At 47.2% G+C, this 17,921-nt stretch overlaps 1 protein-coding gene across 2 annotated transcripts in view; it reads left to right on the top strand.

Moving 5' to 3' along the window:
• ADD2 (adducin 2) overlaps positions 1–14,442 on the top strand; it is a 111,943-nt gene extending 97,501 nt beyond the window's left edge. For both annotated transcript variants that reach the window (XM_007970312.3, XM_007970313.3), the window contains exon 16: positions 7,497–14,442. In XM_007970312.3, the coding sequence (XP_007968503.3) occupies positions 7,497–7,807 (311 nt within the window). In that variant the 3' untranslated portion in view covers positions 7,808–14,442. The remainder of the gene's footprint in view (positions 1–7,496) is intronic.
• The last annotated feature ends 3,479 nt before the right edge of the window (positions 14,443–17,921 follow it).

Genomic DNA, 17,921 nt, shown 5'->3' with positions numbered 1-17,921 from the left:
GTAGGGCCAGCTCGAAGGCACTCCCGGCGGTAGGGTGCTTATGGCTGTCAGGCGTTCACTCTTCCTAATGCACGGGCACCTTGAAGGAGCCTGTTGCCTCATCTAGGTTTTGGGCTAGAGCCTGAACTGCGCTATAAGGATGCATAGAGGGCCTGGTCTGCTAGGGTCTTCAGGACATGTGTTCCAGCTGCAGGAAGGAAATCCAGGGCTGGAGAGGAGGCTCATGGAGGAGTGGGACAAGGGCCAGGAGGGGCGTGCAGTGGGTGGGACAGCTGTTTACCCACTGCCTGACATTTTACACCCTATAGCAGGATTTTTCATTCTTCCGCTGGAGGGGTCCACTGTTGAGTTGTTAGAAGAGTTGTCTTGAAGACACTTCCCATAACCCACCTCCTGTAACAGACAAAGCTAGGGAGCATGGCACCTTGGAGCAGACCCTGCGTGACGAGGACACAAGCTGTAGTTGGGTGGGGAGCCTGGTGCGAAGCCTTGGCCGGGCTGCTCACAGGCTTGCCCAGCTCCTAGGCAGACAGAGCTGACCCGCTATGCAAGTCTCTGCTGTTTCACATCTAGCCCACCCATCAGATCGGGGATGGCTTTTTCCAACCATTTGCTACCATGACCTCAAATCCTCTTATGCTGAGTCACCTCAGTGTCACTCCTCATCTGTCTACCTGACTGCTACCCCATCAGCCTCTCTGAAGGCTCGCCATCAAAGAGAGCCTTTGCATCTGGCCATCTGTGCTATAACCTTCTCTTTAGCTCCTGTCGGACCTTGTCCCAGCTCACCTTATCCTCTGCTGAACCCTCAGGGCAACTGGCTATGGCTGCAAAGAAATAGCCCTGTATTTGACATCACATGATCAGTTCTGCCACTAACTAATGTAACCATCTCAAAGAAGTCATTTAAAAACACTGCTGGACGGGAATAACATGAATCTTTGCCTTTCGTAACCCACAGCATGTTGTCAGGATAAAATGAGCTACTGAATATAAAAGTACTTTGTAACAAAGTAAGTAAAAGTACTTACTTTACGTAAGTTAGTCCTTTTTATCCACCATGTTCTCCAAATTGTAAGAGCTAATACAGCACTTGATGTTTTAAGCCACTAAGTTTTAGGGTGGTTTGTGATGCAGCAATAATATTTGGTTAAGTCATGGTGAAGAATAAGAACTAGTATTACGGAAACTGGTTCTTTTGTGGGTTGACTGGGGTTGATGGGGCTTAGCTGGATGATTTCTGATTGATGTGATATCCGCGGAGGGCTACAGTCAGTAGGGAGCTTGACTAAGCTGGAACTTCCAAGATGGTGCACTTACATGCCTGGTACCTCAGCAGAGGCAGCTAGAAGGTTGGGCTCAGCTGGGACACTGAGATGGCTGGGTATCTGTCTGTCTGTCTGTCTGTCTGTCTGTCTGTCTCTCTGTCTCTCTCTCTCTCTCTCTCTCTCTCCCTCTGTGTGGTCTCAGGGCTCACCCATGCGACCTCTCTAGTTGGAGTTTATACATGTTTGGTATAAGGCTCCCAAAACTGTGAAAATAGAAGTTGCTAGGCCTTCTTAAGTCTTTGGCCTGAGGCCTGCTCTGTGGCACTTCTACTGCATTCTATTGGTTTTGCCAGCCACAGGGCCAGCCCAGATTCAGTGTGGATACCCGGAGGGATAGTTCATTAGGGTCATATGTGCACACAAGCTGTACCAGATACTGAAAGTATATTTGAGTACTTAGAGGAACATTTATATCCCCGCTGTGGTGAGTGGATGGGAGGCACAGAGTCCACTGCATCCATTTATGAAAAGCTCTACTTTCTTTTTTATCAGCAGTACTCTAGGTTTGGGGGGTAAGTAAAAGTCGCAGAAAACATAGCATTCTAAACTTACGTTTCTCAATGTGTGACCAATGGGCCTTTTGTATCAGAATTACCTGGGGACTTGTTAAAAATATCTATTTCTTGGCCCACCTTCTGTTTCAGTTTATTGTGAGGACAACACTAGGAAGCTGCATTTTTACAAGCTCTCTGGGTGATTCTTTCAGACACTGATGTTTGAGAATTTAAACCCAGACAGAAACTCTGTTGCAAACCTCTCTGCATGGCCAGCATCCAGCTCAATGGTCAGCCATGGGCAGCTCAGCTTGCTGCTCTTCTTCCTTTGTGCTCTGTTCTTTGAGCACCTTTGGGCCTTTTTGACTGTTGCTGCATGAGTGCTCAGCCTTTGTGTCAATATAGAACATGTTTTTTTTTTTTCAAGGTCTTTAATGAATCTCTCTATGACCTCTCTATGCAATGGTATGGCACTGCCGTTTCAACAGGGAAATAAAAGCAGTACATGGCAGCGACCAATTCTCCATGCATTTGGAATATAGGTCAGGATCTGTCAGATTGACCTTGTGTTCAGAAGTGCATCAGCAAATCCTGTTTCTAGGCCCTCCACTGGTGTCTTCTCTGCTGCAAAGAGAAGACTTCTCAAAGCTGGGGGGCTTGAGGCAAGAGGTCATGTGTTTGAGCCTGAGATGTCAGCAGGCCAGGGAAGAAAGGCAGCCTTGCTCCTTCAGTTAAGCAAGGTCCATATTCCCTCTCCATGTCTTTACCCCAGTGCACGGCCACAGAAGAGCCCAGCTGCTGAGCTGATGCAAGGCACCCTCTGTTGAGCCTTCAATCTGGCCTCACTTGACAAACATCAGCAGCAGTAAACATGGCTTGAACATGTTGTCACTGAGCTGCATGATGATTGTCAGAGAAGTAAAAGACAGAGTTTCTGTCATGAACAGTGTACTTGGGTGATGAATAGACTCTCAAAAGAAAAAAATATAAATGACACATGCAAGTGTAAAATGAATATATGAGCAGTGGGTTTAGAGGAAGGCGAGCTCATTGTCCAATGTCAGGGGAGGCTGTCCAGATACAGTGTGGCTTGAGCCAGACCTTGGATAGGGACATGCTTGGAGCGGCAGAGAGGAGTGGAATGGGTTGTGCAGGGGTGGTGCCTAGGAAGCTGGGGGAGCTGGCATTCCCGGAAGGGGACTGTATTAGGCTTCTCCAGAGAAACAGAACCAACAGGATATGTAGAGGGGTAAGAAGAGACTCCCTAGGGGAATTGCCTCATGTGATGATGGAGGCTGAAGAGTATGTTGTCTCTAAGCTGGAGAACAGGACAGCCAGTGGTATAACTCAGTCTGAGCCTGAGGCCTGAGAACCAGGAGCTCTAAGTCTGAGGGTGGGAGAAGATGGGTGTCCCGGCTCAAGAACAGAGAGAATTTGCCCTTCTTCCACCTTTTTGTTCTATGTGAGAGGGCCCTAAACAGATTGGATGGTGTCCAACCATGTTGGTGAGGGCAGATCTTCTATATTCAGACTACTGATTCAAATGCTAATCCTGGACGGGTGCGGTGGCTCATGTCTGTAATCCCAGCACTTTGGGAGGCTGAGGCTGGTGGATCGCCTGAGGTCAGGAGTTTGAGATCAGCCTGGCCAACATGGTGAAACTCTGTCTGTACTAAAAATACAAAAATTTGCTGGGCATGGTGGCACGCACCTGTAATCCCAGCTACTTGGGAGGCTGAGGCAGGAGAATCACTTGAACCTAGGAGGCGGAGGTTGAGCGAAATTCCATCCCTCCCCCCAAAAAACATGCTAATCTCTTCTGGAAGCACCCTCACAGACACACCCAGAAATATTGTTTTACCAACTATGTGGGCATCCCTTAGCCAGTCAAGTTGACGCATTAAAATTAACCACCACATGTTCATTGGTGGTCAAGAGACAGCCAGTGGTTGGAGGCTGTGGGCTAGTGAGAAATCAAGTTGGAGAGGCAGAGTGTCCAAACCAGCTCTGCACCTCCCACAGAAGCCCCCCTCCTCTTCCAGCCTCTAGAAGCCTTTTAGTCCTTTGTCTCCCAACCCACAGGGTCTGGGTGTGGGCCCTGACTTCCAAGTCTAGTCTTGCTCCTGCCACCTGTTCTCCCAATGCCTCCTGTCTCTCCCCCAGCTTTCCAGTCACCATCGTTGGACACAGCCCCCATTTTCCAGCTTGTGCCCCACTCCACTCACTCCCAGAATATCCCCTATTCCCAGAGCTCCAAGTTCCCCCCATTCAGGAGACAAAGTCAGAGGTTCTTCTTAGAAGAGGCTAGAAGGTGAGTTCCCATCTGACCCTAGTTCCTGGGGCCTCTCCCAGCCTGGTCTTCAACCTGTTGACAGAGGGGGAGTCTAGGCTATCAGAGCCTGTCCTCAGTACTTTCCAGGGGCCTAACACATGTTGATTTCTGGAGCCCTGTCCCTTTTCTTGGCCAGTGGAACCCTCCAGTGGTCTCTGACTCTGTAGTTGAAGGAGTAATGACCTTAGTTAGGAACCTGGCCCCTCTAATCCCCATTTTCCATGTGTCATGACTCCTCAAACAATTCATGATGTGGAACCTCTCTGAATCATGGCAGATGCACTATCTGTCACCCCCACTTTCTACATGGTGAGAAGAACCTTGAGTGTTGCTCTCCTAAACTAGACACACACCAGGCACTGAGGTTGTTGCTTAGGTTGACAGCAGAGCAGTTATGGGCAAAGGGACATGGATGAGGGGCATGGTTGAAGGATGCCATTGGAGCGAGGATACTTGTTGCTACCAGGCAGGAAATGACACTTGGACAGAAAGTGGGAGCCCCTCTTATCCATAGTTGTCTTCATGGAGCTAGAAGGCAAGTGCCCAAACCATCTCAGAGGAGAGCGCCAAGGGTCAAGCTTGAGAAATGCATCCTAATGTGTCATTCAAGTGAAGGCCCTGCCGTGAGGGTCTAGGTTGAAGTTGCAGAGCCATGGAGAGCCAAGGAAGATGAGAGTGAAGACCAGAGCAGTAGGTACGGGAGACAAAGGCCAGCACTCAAGGCTGGTGCTCGTTTACATGAATGAATCCAGTTCAGCTTAGAAGGCTCAGGCTGGGATAAACAAGAAAAGATTAGGTGATGGTATTAGCTTGGTTAGAATAAATCCATCCACATATTCATTTATTTGCTCATGCCTTCAACCATTCATGGATTCCACAGGCCTTTTCTAGTGCCTTCTGTGAGCTAGTAACATAGGTCATTAGACACAGTTTTGCCCTAATTCATTTCAGTTTAGAAGGGGGAGGAGATAGGCATAAAAAACAAGTGTGGGCTGGATGCAGTGACTCACGCGTGTAATCCTAGCACTTTGGGAGGCCTAGGCGGGCGGATCAAGAGGTCAGGAGCTCAAGACCATCCTGGCCAACATGACAAAACCCCATCTGTACTAAAAATACAAAAATTAGCTGGGCGTGGTGGTGGGCGCCTGTAATCCCAGCTACTTGGGAGGCTGAGGCAGGAGAATTGCTTGAACCTGGGAGGCAGAGATTGCAGTGATCCGAGATCCCACCATTGCACTCCAGCTCTGGGTGACAGAGCCAGACTCCGTCTCAGGGGGGAAAAAAAAATGCGTGATCGTTTTGAAGTTGCTAGGATGGAAGTTTAGAAAGCAGAGGCAGAAAGAAAGGAGTGATAAACTACCTGGAAGTGGGAATGAGGATCAGGAGAGACTTGAAGGAAGAAGTAACACTCAAGCTGATTCATTATATGGAGTGAAGGCTGGGAACACAGAGGAGAGAGAAGGGCCTTCCAGAGGGGAACGGGCTGGGATGACAGTGAGAGGTCCAGGGACCGGCAGCTTGATATGGCAAAAAGCAGGCGAAGTGGGAATAGGAGAGTGGACAGAGAGATGGTTGTGTCCAGCCTGGTTTATGGCACTCAAGAGTACTGCCAGGTGATGGCCACAGGATTACGTGGCAGAACGGGAGAGGAGGCTGGATGAGGATGACAGGACATGGGCTGGGCAGTGGGAAGACTGGGAGCAGTGGCCAAAGGCTTTGGTACCAACAGGGAGCTGGTGCTCCACAGTGGTCTGGAGGGGCACTTTGACTTGCCCGGCAGTGTCAGGAGTTACAAAGACTTTGTTACAGGGAGATCTGGCCCAGGTAGTTCACTAGTCCACTCTAACTGTCCACAAGTTACCCCACTCTGTCCCATCCTCCATGTAACCATGCACTTCCCCAGACTTCACCCCTGTTAGGATCCCAGGCTTTTCCTAACACCGAGTCCTTCACTCACTCTCTCTGTAACACTGACTATACCTTCCGCATCACCCACGATCTCATACACCCCAGCACGCCGGGTTCCTTCTTGTGATGTGGCAACACACGCACTGCATTCATATGTGCCCATCACACACGCACCACACAGGTGTGTCACACACTCACATTCACACCCTCGCATATGCTCCTGTGTACTCACACACACTTGCACACACAAGGACATTTGTAGATGCTCACTCCCACACTCATACCACTCACTGTCACACACACTGGTTTGCACATGCTCACACCACACACATCACACACTCATGCTCACTCACACACACTCATGGCAAACAAACTCACTTGCATACTCAAACGTACACACACACACACACCTGCCCACTCACACACATACTTGCACACCCTCACACACACACTTGCACACCCTCACACACGCTCACTCACACACACTCCTTTCAGTTCCCGTGGTGAGAAGAAACTGAACCGAAAGTTGGTAAGCCGAGGTATACCCACTTGGTACTGTGTTCTTTAGCCTTCTTAGCTGTACAGCAGGGAGGAGGGGCATCAGATGATATTTACCTTGCTTTCTACTTTTCAGTCTGTGGTTTTACAATCTCCCTGACTCTCACCCCATCCAGGCATCTGAAAGGTTGCGTGGAAGCAAGGTTGAGTGAGAGTGGGGAGGGGGAGAAAGGGTGGAAGGAGGGTTTGGTTTCTGGGGCCTGAGCAACTCTGGCCTTGAATATGCCAGCGATCCCAACAGATTCCCAGGTAGAATAAAGACCTGGGGGCCCCAGTGGCTGCTAGAATGGGCTGACCAGGGGTCTTCCCGTTTTGACTAACATGTCTGGGAAATATGGGGTCCGTGTTATATAAGGAATTCCACTCTCCCTCTGCCTACTGGGAAGATATTCTCCATATTTCTTGGAGTTCCTCACTGGTGTAGAAAATGAAATGGGTTTGAGAACATGTAATTTCCATATTTTTATTGGTGAATCTGAACTGGTTACAACAAGTCTTAGATGTCTCCACCAAGCTGTACACCTTACGCCTTCTTCCTCTGTGTCTGTTTCTTCTTTCTTGCCTACAAAAACTGAGCTGGACCCCAGCTGGGCCCCCTGCCACATTCAGACATTAATATCCATCTAAATTTATAGACAAGAGCCCAGAGCTGCCGGCCTGCAAGGGGGTGTTCCCAGGACAGGCCACATGGAAGAGGGTGTAGATCAGAACCCAGTCCTTCCATCTGTCTCTGGAAGCCATCCCTCAACATCAGGCTGGCCCTCCCCTCGCTCTGGATTGACTTTATAGAATTCCCTAGAAATGGTTCTGTTAGCCCCAGGTGGAAGCTGTCACCTGAATGAAATCTTACGGTCATATCTTCTGATCTTTTTCTAGAAGGTACTAAGAAGACAGAAACAAGCAAAGTCGCCACCACAGAGCCCGAAACAACCCAGCCGGAAGGGGTGGTGGTCAACGGGAGGGAGGAGGAGCAGACGGCAGAGGAAATCCTCAGCAAAGGCCTGAGCCAGATGACCACCAGTGCTGACACGGATGTTGATACCTCTAAGGACAAAACCGAGTCGGTCACCAGCGGCCCCATGTCCCCAGAGGGCTCACCTTCCAAGTCTCCCTCAAAGAAGAAAAAGAAATTCCGAACCCCCTCCTTCCTGAAAAAGAGCAAAAAGAAGGAGAAAGTGGAGTCCTGATTCACGACACTCGTGGGCTCCCTCCTGCCTCCTCTCTCTCCTCCCCTTCCCTTCTCCCATCTCTGTCCCTGCAAGCACAGGGCCAAGGAGGGATAGAGTAGGACCCTGGACCACACTCGGAAGGGGAACTTAGAGATCGCCCGACCAACCCTTCGTTTTACCGTTGCCCCAGAGAAATCAGGTGACTTGCCAAAGGTCACACAGCTAGTTAGCGGCAGAGCCTGCACTCGAATTCAGGTCTCCTGACTTCCAGTCCAGTGCTCCTTCTGCTACACAACACTGCCTAGTTGTGGGCCGCCTTTGTTTGGATGTTGCCCACCAATCTGAGCCTAGGGCAAGAAGGCCAGAAATGGGCCGTAATCTCTCACAGGCTCAGACTAAATCAGACAGATCGAGGCTTCCCCTGAGTAAGGTCCATTTCTTCGCAGGAATCCAATCTCCTGCAGATGGAGCTATCTCTACGTTTAAAAATCTCTTCTCTTTTCCACTTTGGGTCCCTGCCCTGCTGCGCAAAGCAACCAGCCAAATTGTCCCCTCCAACAGAAAGTAATCTTTGTTCCCAAGGGCTGATGGCTTAGGTTGTACTTCCCCAAACATTAACCCTGAGCTTTCTTCACGGAACCTCTTGAATGATGGATGGAAGAGCTGTAAGAGGTGGCAGGCATAAGGGCAAGCCATGTAAGCTGAGGACTGGGGATGGTTTCATCCACATAAGAGGCCAGGAACCTGACCCCTTTGTATTGTGCGTCTCAGGCACTTCAAAACTAAAACCAAATTTAGCATAGGAAAAAGTTGTTTAATGCTCAGGGTAGAAATTTGGGGAAGTTGAAATCCTCTGTTGGCTTTGGGTTGTATAAGGAGGATCAAAACAGCAGAGGGAATGCTATGACTTTCTAGCTTTGCATGACACCTGGAGCAATGCACTGTACCTGCCTCACTCCTGTCCAGCAGTAAGGTGTCCCCTGACCTTCCCTCACCCCCAGAAACACTTGCTTACAGACCGAAACTGGCATCTTACTCTTGGCACCTTGATTTGCACCCTCTGAGGTTCCAACTCTGAGTCACTCTAGGTCCAGCAGAGGAGAATCAGAAATGAGCCCTTCAGGATTAATCCTCTTACACCTGCTCTCAGAGAAATGCTGGGTGTCCCTGTCCCTGTCCCTTTCTGTCCATCCTGGGGCCTGGTAATGGCCACAGTTATTGTTTTAAATACCACCACTGTCTTCTCATGTTCTTCCATGGGGCATTGATTAATGAGCATTGTTGGCTCCTAAAAATTAGACAATCCATTCTCTTAAAAGCACAGTGTCTTGAAAGAATATTTTTCCTTTTCATCTGACTATTGTGAAAATATTTTTGAAAGTTCTTAATCATAGTTTCCCACTTTTGAGCACTTACTATCTATAGACACTGTGCAGGCTTCACATACATTACATCCTTTAACCCTCACAGTAATCCTTTGAGATGGGTAAGATCATTCCCATTTTGTGGGTGAGGAAATTGACCCCCTAAAAAGATAATTGACTTGTCCCAGCTGACTTGGCTAGAAAGATCTGGATTCTGGATTTGAATCCAGGTCAATCTGAGTCCAGAGCCTTTGCTCTTAACAGCTATGGTGACCAGACAACTTTAATCCTCAGGGGTGGTGGTTTTCATCCAGGACTTGTCTCTATGACTGGTCTCCATTGCATAATGTTAGCACTTGAAGCAAAGATAGGGAACTCCCTGTGCTCATCGTCATCAGTGCACGTGAAGTTCCTGGTCAATGTGGACTGTGTGATGCTACTGTGTGCCTCTGACAAAGGATAGGCAACAGCCTTCTGGTTGGGGCAGGAAATACCATCCATAGTTGGCTATTTCTTGAGAAGGAAGGAAACTGACCTAGTACCAAGGTAAACCCGACACTGTGTCTCTCTAGTGCATATTCCTAACTGCTACCCCAGGCTCCATCTGTGTTCTACTTCCTGATTGGGTCAGATTTTAGGAGGGACAACCCACTGATGCCTCAGAAAAATCTGTCATATGGGAAATGCCTTTAAAAGCCAATCCCTTGATGCCTTCTTTTAAAAAGTATATTTCACATTCATTTATCCTCTCGTGGCATTTGTTAAGGATCCACCGAGCACCAGGCATTATGCTGACATTGAAAGAGAGCCATCATTATGACTAGAATAATAGGTGGCACACAATGTTGTGAGAATGGCGAACACGACCTCTGATGCAGCATTTCATGTGCGAGTTGTACGTCGGGGTGATGTTGATTGCTTCTGCATTCAACACACTCTCTTTATTCCCTTGACAATGAGGCCTCACTTAGTGAAAATGTTGGATGGAGTCTTGCTGCAGCATTATTTTTGGAATTTATGCCATGGCCCACTTTCTATTGATAGATGAAACCTATCAGTTGGTTCATTCCTCATGCATTCCAAAAACATGCATTGAGCTTGGGTCAAGGGCCAGGCATGAGGATAGGCATAGTTCCTGCCCTCAAGAAGTTCATGAGCATAGGAGGTGTATAGACAAATTGCAGAACAGGCAAGGGTACCAAGGTGGCATAAGGAAGCAACAATTAACTATCTTGGGGACCAGATAAACCCTGAGAGAAGCAATGGCTGTTAGGGTTTTAAAACAAAGAGAAATTTTCCAGTAGAATGAAAGGGTTGGCAGGGCATGCCACGATGAGGGAAGAATGTGTGCAAAGGTGTGGATGCATGAAATGCCATGATGGGTTCCACTGAGCAATGTGGCATTGCCAGAGCATGACGTGGAAGCTTGGAGGTTGAGAGGTCCCTTCACAGGTAGGCAGGGCTGAATCCTAAGGAAACTGGTAGGAAGTGTGGAGGAGTTAGACTTGTCATGGAAGGGGTTTGGAGACCCTGAAGCCTTTAAATCAGGATAGAGTCAGCATCAGAATTGGATTTTAGGAAAATCCCTTTGGTGGCTGAGTGGAGACTGTGGACTGGATGGGCATGGGATGGTGGCATGGGAGCTATGAGGCCTTTTTGAAATGTCGATACTAAAACACAGTTGATGGCCTGCTTTACACAATGTTTCCTCTACAGCAAATGGTAAGTTTCCAACACAAAATTTATTTCCATAAAAATCTTTGGATAAAACACCTTAAGAGAGATTTTCAACAAGGAGAGGGGAACATTCAAAGAGCTTATGTTTCCAGTTTTATTTTGTCTTGGTGCAGAATTGCTGGGAGAAGTGTCCAGCCATCCTGCCGTTTCTTCCCTTGCGTAGAATGTGGCACACTTAGCTCCAGGCTTGAGGACATGCCCCAAATGCTACAGAAACAGACATGTGGTCCAAACAAATCTACAGGCTATTAGAAAGGAAAGGCCATTTTCTTCAGCTCTGGATAAAAGTTGGCTGAAAACTTTGACCAATATCTGACTGGAGAAAATGTGTTTTCAAGAAGTCAGATTTGGCGGGCAGTAGGTTCATGTCTGGTTGAGCCACTGTGCCTGGATATGCCAGAGGAAAGGGTAACAATTGAACCAGTGTGCTGCTCTGTGGCTGGCTGAGCTGGGAAGTGGAGAGGTTTCTGAGCTTATTTCCATCGGAAGGCAGGCAGGAGGAGAGAGGACAAGAAGGATTAGTGGTTTCACAGAGACAGGCTTGGCTCCAACGACTCCCTGCACAGTGTTGGCTGCACCCAACAGTGGCGTGGGAGAGCCATCCATACCGTGTGACCTTCCCCCTCAAATGGCAGAGACACCTTCTAGCCTAGATCTGAACTCCCTAAGAGCCTCCTGGCCTGCATGCGATCCAAGTAACTGTCCTACTTTGGCCAGTTGACCCCCCTCAACTCTCCTATAACTAAAACAGGGTTCTTCCTCTGTGAACAGATAAGTTCTTTTTAAAGGACTTGGGGGAAATTGGATGAAGAGCAGTAAGTTCTTATAGTAAGAACCCCACTGTAAAACACTGTGCTCTGCCACTGGTGCATGTAGACTGAACTTGAATCCCATTCCCTGTGGATGACACTGTCACTTGCTTATGGTGACATGGCAAGACAGTCATTCAGATGTTTGGCATTGTTGTAGCAGGGCTACTGCCAGTGTGGGGGAAAATGCTATAAATCCACTTCTTTGATTGCCGTGGATTTGAAAGAACCATTTCCCCAACAGCATGATTAGCCTCTGAAAGTCTAAAAATAATTTTCAATTTTTCCGTGAAGGTATGTGTAGGATAGACACATAGCCTTACCCATAGGTCTGAATGACATGTTTTTTCTTTTTTTTTTTTTTTTTTTTTTTTTTTGAGACGGAGCTTTGCTGTTTGTTGCCCAGGCTGGAGTGCAGTGGTGCAGTCTCAGCTCACTGCAACCTCTGCCTCCTGGTTTTTCAAGCAATTCTCCTGTCTCAGCCTCCCGAGTAGCTGGGATTACAGGTGCCTGCCACCACACCCAGCTGATTTTTGTGTTTTTAGTAGAGACGGGGTTTCACCATGTTGGCCAGGCTGGTCTTGAACTCCTGACTTCAGGTGATCTACCTGCCTCGGCCTCCCAAAGTGCTGGGATTACAGGTGTGAGCCACCATGCTGGCTAGCATGTTTTTTCTTATGTATGAATTTTATGTTCTAGTTTTGGAACAAGGGTAATCAGTTCTTTACTACTGAACAAATGAGAGAACATTTGCCCCTTACTCATTTTACACATGCAGGTCAGCAGAAACTCTAGAGTTGGTTGGCACAGTTGCAGTTGACTCTGAGTGTAGAGGAAACAGGTCTTTTTACATTCTCTCTCATCACTTGAGCTCAGTTGAACTCTCTAAGATCTTAGCACTCAAAGAGTCTGAGAAGAAATGAGGGAGAGGCTCAATTTAAGTTCTCCACTCCCACAGAAAGGACAGGGCACCCTACAATTTGAAAGCCAGTGGGGCAGCCTATCATCTGTTTCACATCTGTTCTGAAAGGGATAGTTTAATGCAAGAAGTAAGAGGCCTGTAAGTGACTCTAAACTCATGAAATGTGCACATTGGTTATCTGTGCACATTTCCACTTGCAGCATAATATAAGAAAGCATACAGAGTGTAATTACTTCCAGAAGCCGTGTCTCACTAACCTATTCAGATGTGGCACCCTTTCTGTCATAAATGAGAGGCCACACACAGCTCGGTCACCAAGGCACGCCCAACATCCCTTTACCTCTCACAGCGAGCAGACACACTCACTGGGAAGAAGTGTGGGGACTTCAGTGGGGTGTCCTTTAGTGGAGAACACCTTTCATCATTTTTATAGAGACAGTTCCCTTGAGAATGTAGGCTTTTCGTCTTAGGAACAATTAGGAAGAATCTCCAGTTGGGAGTGTTCTTATATACACAGAAACAATGGGCCGCATTGGTTCATTCTTAGGTGATAATTAGGTTTGGCTATATTGATGTTTGGTGCCGCTTACCTTCTAGATTTTTCCAAAAGCTGCGTCATTGCTACGGGAAATTGTGGCCTGAAGATGGGGGAGAAATGATCACTACTGATGCAGGGGAGGGGTTCACGCAGAGCTGGAGTCCGAGGCTCAGTGTGAGAAAGCACTGGCGGTTTTCTAATAGTCAGGTCCTGGGCTCCTCTCCTCACCCACTGTGTCCCAAACTGAGGCCAGCTGTGATCGGCAAATTACTTATCTCTAGGTAGTTTAAAGAAAATGTAAGAGTTTGGGGGGTGGTGGGAGAATAACTGTAGAAAGACCCTAAACTCTTCTCTCCCCCAGCAAATTATCCTATATAATGTTTAAAAACCCAAAGGCCAGATCTCCCCTTTTAAAGTGAATCAGAAGGAGGACAGCAATTGGACCAAGGGCAGAGGGACCACACTTAAAACACATTATAAAATGGGAATATATTTCAGGGAACCCCACCCCCACACTTCCACTCCACCTCACACCTGTTGGTCCTGCTTTGTGGGTGATTGATTGATACCCGAGGACTGCTCCACCTTTAAATTCCTGCAATTTATGCTGCAACCAACATCCCAGTGTTTGCCCTCTCTGGGAAGAGGCCAAGTGGGGGAGAACATACATTCCAGAGCCTGAGATTGCCTGGCTGGGGTGTAGGCTAGCAGGAACCCTGTCTAGATAGAGTACAGTGTTCTCTAAAGCTATGGATGGTTTCAGTGAAATGTCTGTGTCTGACAATCGTCACGCAAGAGTACTACTTACTGTCTTCCCTTGTACATACATTGTCTGTGTTTAGCTTTTCCTAGTATTGTGAGGTTTCAAATAGGGGTTCCATGTAAATACTCTTTCTGCTACTGAAATGCCGTCCCCCTGGAGTATGCATCACCCCCACAAATGGTTTTGCCTTTCTCTATGCTAACACTTTTTGAGCCACTGACGTGCAGATTGATGGTTAGTTTCTTGGGCTTTTATTTTGCAATTTTATATATATACACATATAATATATATATATATATTTAAGGGTTGGTTTTGTATAGTTTTCTGTTTGAATCTCTGAGCACCAAAGCTGCCCTTTGATTTTTCACGAGAACTTTCCAAAGCCACTTCCTGAGCCCTCCTGCTGCTTTGGTGTCTGACGGTGATGCTGGGGCGGCATCTTTGCCCGTGAATTTCTGTATGTGTGTGCTGTTACCTCACCTGCAGATATGACCCGAGTAAATCTAACGTGCTTGGCTTCCCAGTGTGTGTGCCCCATCTCTGTCGGCTCCTCAGCTCTCCTGGCTTCCAGGGGAGAAGTCAGAAAGGGGGCCCTGTGGAAACATGGACCGTGCAAGAAAATTGTACCCTTGAGGCTATTTCTCACACATGGAAAGCTGAACATGTGTCTACTTGTGTTCTGATTTGGGAAGGGTGGTTATAAAATACTAGACTCCCCTGAAAAGGAAAAGGCCATGTGAATTCGAAACAGCTCTGTGGAGGAAGCTAAGGTTACGTGGGTTAGGATAGGGGAGGAGCATTGCACAAACACACGTGGATGGCCCTGCAGGGCAGCAGCAGTGGCAGATCTATAGGCTGGAATGGAAAAGGGTGTTGAGCCAGAGTGAGTCTTGGAGAGGGCTAAGAAGTCACCCCAAGGGGTGAAAGGGGAATACAGAGACTAGGTGGGGAGAAAGGAAGAGAGAAAAGAGGAAACAGAGCATTTGGCTCCTCTTTATTCTAAAACTACTTCAGGAGCTCAGTATTCCTTAAGCATCCACACGTATAAGTGCTGTTTGAGTATCTCATGCATCGCACCCCACTGAACCCCCATAAAACCCAGAGGGTGATTCTGTTATTACTACTTACTTTACAGATGAATTAAGGAGACTTTTCTTGGCCACAGGTTAATATGTGGTGAAGCCCAAGTCAGCTAAAGTCTTGTAGGTAACCAGGCCCTGGCTCTTTCCACTGCTGCTCACTGCCGGGTGCCCTGGGCCCAAGAGCAGTCCCCGCCAGCACTCTGAGGCCCACTGTTCTGGGCAGGTCTGCTTTCCAGACTGCCTGTATCCAAGAGTAGAGCCCCTCTTCCTCCTCTTGCATCCAGGTATCCTGAAGTTTCCAAGGCTCCTGTAAACTTGGAAACAAGGAACCCAGCCCCTCGGGTGCCCCCAAGCCATCAGTTTCTCCCTTGCTGCAGTCACCCAGGAATCCACCTGTAAGAAACACGACTTCTCTGTGCTGTCACAGCTGTGTGCATTGATCAGGTCAAGGACAATAGTCAATCTGCTGACACCACTTTATAAAGCTTGCTACAGGTTAAGATTGTCACGCCAAGACCAGCGTGACCAACGTGGAGAAACCTCGTCTCTATTTAAAATACAAAATTAGCTGGGTGTGGTGGTGGGTGCCTGTAATCCCAGCTACTTGGGAGGTTGAGGCAGAAGAATTGCTTGAACCCAGGAGGCGGAGGTTGCGGTGAGTCGAGATCGCGCCATTCACGCAAACCCACAAGTTGAACTCTTCCTAAGTTTGCACTATGACTAAAGGGAAACAAACATAGGAGCAGAGTGCCCTCTATCTGCCAGAAACATTAAGAAATTTCTCCAGCTCATATACAGCAGTCCCCCCATATCTGCTTGGGATACTTTCCAAGACCCCCCCGTGGGTGCCTGAAACCTTAAATAGCACTGACCCCTATACACACTATGATTTTTCCTATACATATATACCTCTGAGAAAGTATATGAATTAGGAACAGTAAGAGAGTCACAATAATAATAAATTAGAACAATTATAACAATGTGCTGTAATAAAAGTACAATAAGCATTACTTGAACACAAGCATGGTGATACTGTTACAGCCAATCTGATAACCAAGACGGCTACTGAGTGACTAATGGGCAGGTAGTGTAGACAGCGTGAATACACTGACAAAGGGTTATTCATGCCCCAGGTGGATAGCACTGAACAAAGTGGGATGATGAGAGATTGCAACACACTACTCAGAACAAACACGCAATTTAAGGCATGGTGGCTCACGCCTGTAATCCCAGCACTTTGGGAGGCCGAGGCGAGTGGATCACCTGAGGTCAGGAGTTCAAGACCAGCCTGACCAATATGGTGAAACCCTATCTCTACTAAAAATACAAAAATTAACCAGGTGTGGTGGTGGGTGCCTGTAGTCTTGGGAGGTTACTCAGGAGGCTGAGGCAGGAGAATTGCTTGAACCTGGAAGGCAGAGGTTGTCGTGAACTGAGATTGTGCCACTGCACTCCAGCCTGCGTGACAGAGTGAGACTCCATCTCAAAAACAACAACAACAACAAAAGCTTGTGAATTGTTTATTTCTGGAATTTTCCATTGAATTTTCTTGGACCCCGGTTGGCCACAGGTAACAGAAACTGCAGGAAGTGAAACCTGCAATTCACTACATGTGAAAGGGAAGTCGGGCTGGAGAAGAAGTGGGAAGGACCCATAGCCGAGGCAGCTCCTACTTGGAGGGAGCAGTGACAGTGGCAGAGAGACCATCAGGAAAGTGTGGTGGAGGCCCCTTCTGGTTTCAAGAACAGTGAGCAGAGTGCTGGGGTTCACACTGCCAGACCCTGTTTGCAAGATCTAAGTAATGTGGAAGTGAGGAAGAGTCAGCGATGTGAAGCACCAGAATCCACATAGGATCAAGGAAGGGCGCTGTGGCCCCCTAATCCCGGCTACCTGGATAAACATGAAAAAAGAAACTTTCAGCCAAGTTATTGTGGTTTCCACCACTGCCACCTAGATAGCTAGATCTCAAATCTGGCAAAATGTAACCATAAGAAATAGAAAATGTTCCTTTTCTCTTCATTTGTGCCTTTGCACAGGGGGATGCACATGTCTGACAGGAGCCAACTCTAATCTGGATAGGGATCTCATTGTGTTAAGAGTAAGCATGGAGAAAAATCACATCACAATTTAGTAGCTTAAAAGAAGACCAAGCTGAGAAAGTAGAACACATTGTCCTCAACGCCACTGAGTTACTGCAAGAAGCAGGAGAAGGGTTAAGGAAATCTCTATTAATATACCATTTATCAAAAAGATCAGTCAGTTATGAAAAGGGAGCACTTTAAGTCAAGAAACCTTTTTTGTTAGTGATGAAAAACACTGCCATATGTAAACACGAGGCATAAACCATCAATAGCAGGTTGAATGTTATTTATCATAGATGAGAACATAAAGACATGTCTAAACATGGAAGGATCCCAAGCCCACCCCTTGAAAAAAATTAGACAATCATGTGTCCAGTGGATTGGAAAATGTATATAAGTGAATCACTCAAGAAGGAGAAAGACGTGACTAGAATAAGGTAGCAAGCAATGAAACCAAATAAATGTATTGCTAAGTCTAATTTTTCATTAATTTAACCAACTCAATGCAAATGTTTAAAAAGTAGTTATTAGAATATATGTATATTATAAACAATAATTTGGAGCAGCAGGGAGTTAAACATGCTAAGTTTCTCGTTATTGACAAAAGAGATTTAATGGATTATTTATTTATTTATTTATTTATTTATTTATTTATTTATTTTTGGAGACAGAGTCTTGCTCTGTTGCCCAGGCTGGAGTGCAGTGGCCGGATCTCAGCTCACTGCAAGCTCCACCTCCCGGGTTTACGCCATTCTCCTGCCTCAGCCTCCCGAGTAGCTGGGACTACAGGCGCCCACCACCTCGCCCGGCTAGTTTTTTGTATTTTTTAGTAGAGA

The sequence above is a fragment of the Chlorocebus sabaeus genome, chromosome 14 (genome assembly GCF_047675955.1).
Source record: "Chlorocebus sabaeus isolate Y175 chromosome 14, mChlSab1.0.hap1, whole genome shotgun sequence".
NCBI classification, from domain to species: Eukaryota; Metazoa; Chordata; class Mammalia; order Primates; family Cercopithecidae; genus Chlorocebus; species Chlorocebus sabaeus.
Note: the sequence above shows the minus strand (reverse complement) of the source record. Positions and strands in the feature narration are given on the sequence as shown.